This window comes from Vitis riparia, chromosome 18 (genome assembly GCF_004353265.1).
Source record: "Vitis riparia cultivar Riparia Gloire de Montpellier isolate 1030 chromosome 18, EGFV_Vit.rip_1.0, whole genome shotgun sequence".
Taxonomy (NCBI): domain Eukaryota; kingdom Viridiplantae; phylum Streptophyta; class Magnoliopsida; order Vitales; family Vitaceae; genus Vitis; species Vitis riparia.
This window is the reverse complement of record NC_048448.1, coordinates 29321372-29333447: the sequence shown is the minus strand read 5'-3', so window position 1 is coordinate 29333447 and position 12076 is coordinate 29321372. Positions and strand designations below refer to the sequence as shown.

Sequence of the window (12076 nt, the reverse complement as noted above, 5' to 3'; positions counted from 1 at the left end):
CTTATATATTAATTTCTTCTATGCCTTATGGACCTTACCCATTGGATTGTTGGGCTACATGTGTCTTAGGCCCATCATGTAAGACACATGTGACTTGGACTCTACACACAAGGTAGCCCAAACTTTATAACAAATATAAATTAAATATATATGAATAACTTAATCATAAATAATTATTAATATATGTAAGTCTAAAATTATTCTAAAAAGATTCAAAGGAGAATATACAAAAGTGTAAAGATATATAGAAACAACGAAACAAGGCCTTATCTTAAAGACATTAAACACATCAAAAGATAAAGCTTATCAAAACAGCCCACAATTCACTCTCACACCGAAGATCCCCCCACGCCAAAGCCATAAGCCTTTTCACTGCCTCGCCCACGATCCCACTCTTTTTTCCTCGCCAACGAGTGCAGGGAAGATATCTGCAAATAGGAACAAAGGTGATATCCACGGATAAACAGACTTTCTTAGAAAGGAGTTTATATGGATATTTTGGAACATTGAAATCAAACAATCCGAAATGTTTGGAAGCTGGAAGAAATATCATGAATAATGTTGTCAACTGAGATAGAAATTCCATTTTCGTTGGGTTTTTTTGCCCAAACTCTACTAGTAGATAAAGCAAATAGTCAATATTTTCATAATCGGATCAGTCATTGAACCGAAAAAGTTATCGGTTCACGATTTACTAGTCGAACTGGTGATTGAACCACGGTCGAACCAGTAACGTCATAAATATATAATTTATATTTTATTAAATCAAAATTAAAATTAATTTTAAAATTTTTAAAAATACATATAATTAAAAAATTATAATATTATTTATTCTTTTTATTTAAATATATTAATATTTTAAATTTTTGTGCATAATATTTAAATATGAAAATATATTGAAATGAAAGAAAAATTGTATAATGTAATATTATATATATACTGTTATTTATAAAATAAGATAAGTAGATTATTTTGGTATTACTTTACAAGAACGGAACATAGTGGAGTGGTGCGCTTACCCTTTCCCGAACGTGATGTCCATGGTTCAAGCCCACAGGCCTTGGGAAACGAACCAAAGCCACGGCCCATTTTGCAAACTAGAGTGGGCAGTTTCACCGGTCAACGGTTGGACCAATTCAACAACCGGCCCCGGCCAGTCCGGCGGTCGGGTTTTCAAAACCATGCAAATAGCCCACTCTTTCACCTCACAGTCAATCACTTTAAATGAAGCCTTCCATTCTTTAGGATGACATCCATCAGCTCGAGCACGTGGTCGTGGTCGGTATGCCAACCACACGTGATCTGTACTGTTGTCGCCCTGTTCTTGATCTGACTCTAGAGATTCATCTGCTGCAGTCAGAAATTCATCTGTACTGTTGCTGCCCCGTTCTTGATCTGACTCTAGAAATTCATCTGTACTGTTGTTGCCCCGTTCTTGATCTAGAAATTCATCTGAACTGTTGTTGCCCCGTTCTTGATCTGACTCTACACTGTCCTCGCCACAAAAGAAAAATGTGAAATTATTCAATTCACACAATATTTCAGGATTTAGCTGAGGCCCTTCAGCCTGTGGTGCAAAAACAAGGCACACGGCAAATCCCAAGAAGTCATCGCTGCACTGATCAGGTTTTTGCAGCTTCATAGTCACTGAAGATTCTGTCACCTTATGGGTGACCCAACGGTCTGGAATTGTATTCCCAGGAAGAACGATAGAAAATGCAGATTCCGGCTTCATCTGCCATAAAAATTGAAGTTTATCATGAAAAAGAGAGCAAAGTTCTGCCTTGAAAATAACAAAGTTTAACATGGGAGAAAGAAACCTTGATCCTCTGTAAAATGGATGCTCCTAGTCCGGTCTTCCACGATAAAATTGGCATGGAAGTGCAGTTGTATGCATCTACTTCTTGGATACTTGAAGGAAGCTTTGAAATTCCTTCAAGCCCTTTGCAATGCCCCAAGTGAAGAATTCTTAGCTTCGGAGGTGGAGTGGGGCTTCCTGGTATGATAATAAAGTCATTTCCAGTTAGATTTAACTTTTGCAATGACAGTAAGCATCAAAAGATGACTGGGGACTGCCCTATCACATAGATGGCATTTGCTTAGACCTAATGGTGTGCGAAAACCAAACAAAATAACAGTATCTTATACTCACTTCTATAAGTTCGCCTTGCCTTCAGGTTTACTGAACTTTGCCGTTCCTCCCAGTCACCTAGCAATTTCTCAAGTCTCGAACAACCCGCGAGAATAAGAGTGTCAAGAAAATCGAATTCACAAATTCTCTCTGGAAGACTCTTAAGCCTTTTGCAGCCTTTCAAATTCATCAAAGAAAGCTTTTTCAGATTTACAATAGATGGGTCAACCTTAACCAAACTTCTACAACCTTCAAGAACCAGTTTCTCCAATTTTGGCATCCTTGAGAAGTTTGAGATAGTTTTCAATTGTTGAGAGTGACTAAGATCGAGGGCAATTAAATTTGGAAAATGAATCTGTGAAAGAAAACATTTTAATTGAGGAAATTAGCTTCTATTTACATCAACGCTCATCTTAAAAGCAAGCATTTATATATATATATAGTAATCATACCTCATCCCCTTTAATTTGTTTTAGGCTGCTATATAGCATGTTGAGTTCAAGAAGCTCCTTTGCCTCAAAGTTTGAAGGAAAAGAATCGAATTGGTATCCATGCCCATGGAGATACCTTAACTTATATGAAGGAAACCTAAAGTCCGTAGAAAAATGCACTTTATAAGTCTCCTTTTCATTGACACATCCAGAACCCAAGAAGACCTTTAGCAATCTGAGTACACTCATTTTAGAAAAGGCTTCAACAGAAAATTTTATGTCATTTGATTTGGATAAGTCTAAGGATATGCCTTCAATTGCACGTATCCCCTACAAGAAAGAGCCACAAATAAGTAAAGCAAATTTCATGTGTATATGTGTCAGTATTTTTTTTCTTAAGCTATAGACATCTAAGAGTGTATATGAAGGTACCTTGTTTGTCTCCAGTAGGTGTAGGATTTCATCATGATCCCACAAGCGGCAAGGTTTGCCTGTTATCCGTGCCTGTTGGCGAACAATATACCAGGCCTTTTTTTGTATTGAACTATCCATCCATAACTTTCCTTCCGAAATTGTTATGAGGCACCTATTACTTAGAACTTGCACTCCATGTTCAGCAGAGAAATCATGTTTCTCTAGTATTTTTGTAACAAAATCTTTGTACTCCCCTTGAAAGAAGCATGCAACATCAAGGAATATATCCTTTTCTTCATCACTTAGTTCTTCATAACTCACTCTAAAAACGTCAGATTTTATACCCAAATTTTGTAACTGAACTTTCCACTGCGAACATCCCTTGCCACGTAGAAAAGAACCCGCAACTTTAAGAGCTAAAGGATGATGATGACAATAAATCATTACTTCATTTAAAAGGTCAAAAAAACAATGTGGAGATTGTTCTTCGGTAAGGGCGTGGTGACACAAGAGTGCTAAAGCTTCACAATAATCTAAATTCTTAGGCTCATAAAGTGCATCCACATTAAATTGAGATAACATACGTTTATCTCTAGACGTTATAATGATTCTACTTCCTTCACCAAACCAATAATGTTTTCTGACTAATAATATCACTTGTTCCTCGTTATTTACATCATCAAGAACAATAAGAACTCTTTTAGTACGAAATTTGTGCTTAATCAAATTGTTTCTTCTATGAAACATTATTTTTCGACTTTCTCCTAATAAGATATCACAAAAAAGTCGTTCTTGTAAGCAATATAGGCCCTCCTTTTTGGATGTCTCTCCGATATTTGCAAGAAAACTAGAACCATCAAATTGATAAGAAATTTCATTGTACAAAGCTCGGGCAATAGCTGTCTTCCCTGTTCCAGGGAGTCCATAGATCCCAACCATGCGAACATCTTTTGATTCACCAATCAACTCTTTTAAGGCTTTCAAACGGGATTCTTTATTAACTAGGCCATCCTCAACACAGCCTTTACCTATTATCTCACATATCATATCTCTAGTAATGGTCTTAACAACATCTGCCTCGGGCCTGCATATATAAAAGTATAACAAATTAAATTGAGACAAGTGAGAAGGAGCTATAAAAGATAAATAAATAATCATGAAGTAGAGGTTCGTCTGTGATGGATAGGTCTAGTTCATAAAAATAGAATTACGGATAAAATATTGAATCATATGTTAGAGGGATGTCAGCAACTAAATGAGATATTTAAATATATTGAATTTCATTATAACGTGAATAAATGAAAATGAAGTACTGAAAGAAATGAAAATATACATAAGATCTCTCTTAGCTTTTGATACATGCTTAGTAACATAGAACTGCAAGCTGAAAGTGTTGGAGGTTAATGTTTAATTATAATGAAGTTACCTAATCATTTGTATAGATAACTTCTCATTCAATGTAACAAGCTACTATATTATTTTCCAAGAATTTCAACCTTGCATTTCTATCATCAAATCCAACAAAACTATAAAGAGAGTATGTCCATTAACACTTCCCGTAGGTTTAATTCTTTTTCAATGCTATTTTCTCTTGTTATAGTTTCATCAACTAATTTCCAATGTACTAGGAGATGTTTTTCTCAAATCACCAGGTAAATCTCAAATTCCTTTAGTCATGTCCCATTTTCTGGTGGACCGACATATGACTGAGTGTTACTATCATCATTATAGAGTGGTCATTGACTCTTAGAACTTTTTTATTGTCGTGAAATAAATGGTTTACATCATTCCTTTAGTATTAATGTTCATATGTCAATTGTTGCATATGATAATTTTCAATTTTTTCCAAATCAATAATCCTTTGAACTTCTAATTCAATTTGATTTTGTCATAAAATTTAAAATGAAATCATTTGGATGCATCCCATGAAATTCTATCCTATCTTTCAAATTTGATTTTCCAACAGAAAACTGTCTCATCAAACATTACCAAACATAGGTTCAAGCTATCTTATGATGGAAAATTCAAACTTAATAAATCCCAAGTTATCATTAAGGATCCAAGGGATTGCGCTAAACCATTTTGTGTATGAATATAGGCAACAAAATTCCTAGTGTTAATCTTAGTGGACATGCAATTTGTTAGGAAATTAATCTTCCAAAACACTAGATTAATAGTCATAAAAATAATGTGGAAATAATAACTAAATGAAGTAGACAAAAACAACACACAAATTTACATGGTTTACCCAAAACAGGCTATGTCCACAGAGATGCTGCATATCTTCATTATAAGGAGAAAAATAATCACAAGTGTTTATGAGCACTCACTCCTCACAAACCCAAAACTCGATTACAACCAAGAGAATAATAATTCTCTAACTCTCAAGAGAACCTCACTTTTTCACTCAAAGAGTTGCACCACTCTTTTTTCTCTCAACTCTAGGATAATTAGAATGAGGAGATGAAGTCTCTATTTATAAGCTTCTACCACCACTAGATTTCCATGTAAATCACACACTATTGCCAAATCTATCAATGGCAATACACGATTTTGATTTGGTCGTGCTCATAATTTCCTTATCCAATATTCTTTATATATATCATACATGTACATATAAATGGTTGTGAGATTCTTCATATGCATTCTGTGTCAAGGACTTCACTGACAACACAATTCAATGTTAGTTTGAGATATAAATTGATTACTACTCAAAAATAGCATATTTTAGATAATAATTTTCATGAATTTCACGTCTTTTGAATAGTAATTATGCTTAAAACACTCAATTAATATGTTGTTGCCCTTGCAAGAGTTACTAACAAGTTTTATGAAGTTTTGGAGTTATTTCAAGGTATGATTTTGATAAATTTGTGACAAAAGAGATGAATCAAATTGAAGAGAACAAATAAAGTTGATGAAGATCCAAATGCATAGTGAAAGAAGTAATGCTATTGGTTTGGACAGGGATTTGGAGTTGATTTAGAGATGGTTGAGGTGGATTCAAAATAAAGAAATAGAAGAAATGACAAAAAGGAGTTGAAAAATTAAATATTTCCATTTTGCATGATCATGCGAAAATTTCACATAGTCGTGCGAAATGGACTAGAAGGCATTTTTGTTGTAAATCAAAGGGAAATCTCAAAGCTGATTTCGCATGACCATACGAAAATTTTGCACAATCATGCAAAATGCTCCAATAAGGCAAAAATTAGTGCTAATGCATTTTTTACTTCGCACAATCGTGCGAAATTGCTGGATCTCGTGCGAAATTGTTATTTTATTACTAAACTCCAAATTTTTTGGTGAAGAACCTTCAAAAGACCTTTTAGATGATGTCAAGTGTCCACTTGACCTTGGCCTATAAATAGAAACTTGATTTTCTCATTTTGGAGACTTTTAAGACATTTCTAATATTAGAATTTTCCAGATTTCCTCTCTTTATAGAATTTTCTATTTTCCTTCATTTTCTCGCTAGCCAAACATGCCTTGTGAGACCAAATCTCCAAGCATAAGGGGCTAAATCTCATTTTTCTCGGAGGATGGAGGATCTAGAGGCAAGATCTGTTGTGAATTAGAGAAATGAGCTTGAATTACAAAGGTAATTTCATCCAATTGATTGATTAATTGAAATTTGGGGATTTTTCTCTTCAAATTGTCTTGGATGATTACTACAATGCAAATTAGGTAAATTCATTAAATTCTTAAAGTTAGATTTGATGAGATTGAATAGTTGCATTGTGTGAATCATTGAAAGATAGTTTAAGATGAATTGAATATATGATTTGAATTGATCTCTTGGATTAAATGACCTAATTTGAAGAGAAATTAGATTTAGATCTAAAGCTAAATCAAAAATCGATTTAGATGAAAATTTAGGTTTTCAATCTAACTTGATGAAAATTAGATCTCAACATCTATTCACCATGGAAATTGTTTTCTAGAAAATCTTAACTCCGAGAACTTCACTTCATATTAATTTTCTTTTATTTTACATTTCATTTTTCTTCTCAATTTTAGACCACTATTAAATTGATTTTTCACCATGAATTTTCAAATCAATTTCACTTTATCACAATCATTTCTTATCCTCTCATTCAAGTCTTAATTACCGAGAATAATCTATCTTAGTGGACGACACCTAAAAACAACTATACTATAATAGTTTGTACTAAAATCACTTTTTTTATCGGGTACAAGCTGCTCTAAAATAGTGAATTAGGTTATAAATTTTGTTTTGATCTAATAAACGACGAAAAAGCAAGCGATCATAAATTCACTACTATTTTCAAAACATAGTATCTTGATTCACCCTATAGATTATTTGAACAAGGTGTTAGGATAGGGCCCTTGAAAGATGTAATAAAAAAAACTTCATTAATATATTTATTTATTATGATTTTTAGTTTCCTTCAATCTCCTTAATTGCATTAATTACTTATTTGAGAATTCATACTTGTATTGCATGCATTATACATGACTTAGGTTCAATATGATTTGCAAAAAAAATCCAAGTCATAGATTCCTTGCAAAATAATAAGTTGTTCAATGTTGATTCATGAAATTAAACAATCTATCAAACATTGTAATGTGTTACCTCCTAATTGAAAGGATGACTTATCTTGATCATCGGGATGTTTTTTTCATAATGAGTACACTAATATGTATAGCTACACATTGGACAAGACTTACAATAAATCATGACATTGGTTATAAGGTTGTCATGATTCACCAATTTATTATATTGCATAGACTCTCAACTTTGAGAGAATATTGAGTTAGTGATGATGTTTTCAGTGACTTTGACTTATGAATGAGACCCTAAGATGATCATATAGTCTCTAAAGATTGGGTCATTGTTGATTAAGGCAGGCGACAATAGATATTCTCAAGATAGGTACTATGATGTCTTATGGGATTAAGACAATGCATCATCTAATCATGTATCCTAAGAACTTGTGATCATATAAACAGTGCTCATAATAATTTCTTAAGTGAAATTTGACATATGCTCTTAGAGAGTTAGAACATGTCAATTGATTTGATCACATAATAAGAAGATCTGACACTCAAAGATTTTAAATGTAATCGTGAGAGGTTGATAACATCCACTTTGTTAGATTACGAACACTAATTTATAAGAAGTTTGCATGTAGTCAATTAATAGGTCACAAATTCTAGCTTCTTGTCTCAATGTAATTTCATAGAATACTGAAGTGCAGTTAACTCTCTTTAATGGAATCTTGAGTCAACTTTAGAATTGGATTATGAAAGAACCAGTATTTTCCAATGGGTCTCAATGATCCCTATTCAAGCTCGTAAACTTTGTTGGCACAAAGACTTCAAGTTTTATAGAAGATCAACCATTTATGTGTATAAGATCATTTGGGTAAAAACATGAAGTTACACAAGATTTTTTTTACTAATTAATTTTAGCTTTTTTGAATTCAATTAAGTAATTAATTGAAGCACAATAGAGTTAATTAATTAATATCTAGTTGACTATATTAAGTAACTCAAGCCCAAGATGACTCAACTCACTTAAGAGCATAAGAAGAGCTATAGAAACCCCCTTGGAGGTTTAAAGTTTCAATATTGTGGACCATTGCCTTCTAGAGAGCCTCAATCCCCCTCTCCCTCAAGAAGATTCTATAGTCATCCTACACAAATGTTCAGAGCTAAAGAATGACGGTAGTAATGAGCAACTTCTTCATTCTGATTTTGATCTAGAAACATCTAGATTAAAGGTAAGTTTTTTAGCCTTAGATATACAATTTTGTTATCTTTATCATTTCCATTGAATAAATTCAGTGTTCTTAGGTTATTAAAAAGCATCTGCCTATGATTCAAGGGCTCTTCAACACGAACAGTCTAGAAAAAGGAATAATATTGCTTATACCAAGCGTAAGTCTTTTAGGTCAAGGAACTTCTAATTCAACAAATATGTGATTCTTAGATCTAAATGTTGTGTGGTACAAAGTAGAAGAAAATTAAGGAATTTTCTAACATAAATAATAGAGGTAATGCCATTATGACTAAGGTCTAATCCATCACTATTGATTAAGTTAATTTTTATTTTTTCTTTTTGTATTTTTTTCCTTTTACTTTCACGGAGGGTTGGTAAAGATTTGACTTATTTCTTGACTGTATTCTTAGGAAGCTTGTAGAGGGGACTTTGTTATAATTCTGATTTTGAAAATTTAAAGAATGATTTCTATAACTACTGCCTCATAACCATGTCCTTGTCCACATCCAGAACTAATATGAGATGTGATGCACTCTCCTGGAATTGTTTAAAGCCAGTAGTGGAGCTCATCTGAGGCGTGCAACCTCTTCAAACTCTTGATAGAAGAATTGAATGTGTTGGATATTTTCAAAGATTTCAAGTTCATTACAACTGGGTTTGGATGATACTGTAAACAATTTTTTGAGATACAAAATTCTGAGGCAAATTTTGAGCTATAAGAGCCTGTAACGCAAAATTTTAAAACCCTGCATTCTCTAGCACTGACTCAACTCCACTAACTACAACACCACCAGCGCCATGTTACCTGCTCATCGCAACCAACAATATCCTGTCCATCATCTTTCAATAATAATAATAATGCACCAATACAATCAGGGTAGATATAACAAATAAGCAATAATGATCAAAGAAGCAAGCAATCAAGGTATCCATTAAGAGCATCACTACAAGTATGTGCACTTCTTATGCTTTTTTATCTTCAATATTAAATCTTAAAACGCCCACTATGTTCCCCTTAAATCTATGTCCAGGGCACAACCATTTATACAATACTGCTCATAATCAAAATGAAGAGATCAAATGGATAGAGAAATGGGCTTCCACGAAATCATGCGGAAAAAACTTATACTCAAATGGCCCAAGTTTTTTGAGAGTAATAATAGATAAAATCAAGTCAGCTAGTGAGAAAATATGCAGAGGGAGATGAAGAGAAGGTATAGTTACTCTTTATCTATATGATATCCAATTATACGGCCTGCTTCCTTCAGGGCAGTCCTCCATACTTGTATTCGCTCACTGTCTTGGTTCGCATCGTTTTCATAATCTGCGAATGCTTTTCCATAATTTCCAGACTGATTTCGCACTTCGCTTGGATCTACATGGTAGAAAACTGGAAAAACTTTTTGTCCCTTTGCTTTGCATTCATTGATCTCCGCGAGTTCTTTTAAACACCACTTGGAGTTAGCATAGTTTTCTGAGAAAATAACGATGAAAAATCTTGATTCTTGGATAGCTTTCAGAAGTGCTCCTTCAATCTCTTCTCCACTTCGAAGTGCTTCACTGTCTCTAAAGGTACGGATTCCTTTGTCAACTAAAGCCTTGTAGAGATGGTCTGTAAATCCTGTGCGGGTATCTTCTCCTCTAAAACTCAAGAAAACATCATAACGCCATTCAGTAGAAGAAGAATTGAAAGGAGAAGAAGGTATTTGATCCATGCGGAATGACAGTTTTAGGCTGGTTGTGCAAAACTTAGAGATTAAGCACAACTTGTCAACTGAAGAACTAGTAAACAAGACTTGTGGAGAGGAATACCTTGCACCATGATACACACGCTTATTGTGATCATATGTCCTTTTCCCCTTATATTTTGATTTTTTTTTTCATTATATTATCATTTATTTTAAAAATAGTTGAATCCATGGGTTTGGTAAATTGGCAACTGAACTATGACTCATGTTTTCTATCAGAAAAACTAAAAAGGTAATAATGAAAATACACAAAAATAAAATAAAGATACACCTGCTATAAAATCTATCACATAAAATTTTCTTTGACTATATTTTATATTTTTTTACAATTTTTTAAACGTGCATTACAAAAATAAAATCATAATTAACCAAAAGAGGGTATTTGATAAAAATAAAAAAATAACCTTTAAAGAGTGAAAAAAATGGCGGGTCTCATTTGTTTAAACCACTTAATCTTTCACTATTTTTATTATCAAATAGTTAAATTAAACTTTATGCTTAAAACTTAAATAATATCAAATATTTTACACTTTGATTAATTCAACACCTATAATATCAGGCTCTTAATATTGAACACTACAATTTTTCATTACTTAATTTTAAATTTTATCAAATACCCTTACATCAATATTAACATAAAGGGCATTCTTTGTTTTGAGATTAAATATGAATTAAAAAGAAAAATAATATATTTAAAAAATCATCATGTGTTAATTATTATTTCAAACATTCAATCTTCACATATAAGTATAATTTTGAACCAATTATATGAAATTGAAGAGCTTAAGTATAATTTTCCGTTCTTATTTGGTTAGTGTTAGCCCTGTTTATTCCTTTCATCAGGCTACAATTTCTACACCTAAAAATAAGTGCTTGGAAAAAGTAATTTATATATATGTATATATAAAATAAACATGATACGTTTTTGTCGTATTCCACGTGTTGTTTCATAGTAATAATTACAACCGCTTTATTGGACGCATAATGGCATCTAAAATGCTGTCCACTTCATTTTTCTAATATTTCTTATTCTTTTTCACATGTCATGATGTTGTCTAAAGTAAGGCGGCACCAACTAGTAAGTCACGCCCTCCTTAGTGTCACATTTTTTAAAGGGTGAATCAGGCGAGTCATTCAAAAAAATATAAATTTTTTAACAACTGGGGGATGCCAGCTGTTAGATTCCATGAAATCTTGTGCGGAGTCTTAGAAATGGATGTTCTATCAGTGGTTTAACACTAAAGTTTAGTGGAGTGTTCTTTTTTTTTTTTTTAATAGCATCCTATGCTTCAAGATTAAATTTTTTATCAAAAGATAAGGTCGGCAGAATCCATGAAATCTTGGCCATTGCGAAGTTTTAAAAAAGGGCAAACACTAACCGAAAAAATTAATAAAAGAAAGACAGCGACAACTGAGAAAATGGCAAATGCCAGAGAGGATGAAATGGATGCTCTATCGGTGATTTAAAGCGGAAGTATGCTAAAGTTTTTTTTTTTTTTTTTTGGCATCTTATTCTTTAAGATTAAAAATTTTATCAAGATAAGGTCGGCAGGTCTTAAAAAAAAAGGACAAACACTAAAACAGAAAAAATAAATAAATGAAGACA

The 12076-nt window shown here is 32.8% G+C and overlaps 1 protein-coding gene across 1 annotated transcript; it reads right to left on the bottom strand.

Annotated features, from left to right (window-relative positions):
* Positions 1-225: 225 nt before the first annotated feature.
* Positions 226-10540, bottom strand: LOC117905981 (disease resistance protein RPV1-like). Its single transcript, XM_034818892.1, has 8 exons — positions 9947-10540; positions 2995-4060; positions 2584-2892; positions 2153-2486; positions 1821-1996; positions 1477-1735; positions 1020-1434; positions 226-428 (listed from the first exon to the last, which is right to left on the bottom strand). Exons 1-7 carry the CDS (start codon positions 10435-10437, stop codon positions 1046-1048), a joined length of 3024 nt encoding a protein of 1007 aa, XP_034674783.1. The 5' UTR covers positions 10438-10540; the 3' UTR covers positions 226-428; positions 1020-1045.
* Between the last annotated feature and the right edge of the window lie 1536 nt (positions 10541-12076).

Coding starts and splice junctions, on each gene's coding strand:
- LOC117905981 (XM_034818892.1), bottom strand. CDS start 10,437: ATGGATCAAATACCTTCTTCTCCTTTCAATTCTTCTTCTACTGAATGG. Junction 4,061..9,946: donor GGATATCATATAGATAAAGA/GTAACTATACCT, acceptor TTATATATGCAG/GCCCGAGGCAGATGTTGTTA. Junction 1,736..1,820: donor CCATTTTACAGAGGATCAAG/GTTTCTTTCTCC, acceptor TTTTTATGGCAG/ATGAAGCCGGAATCTGCATT.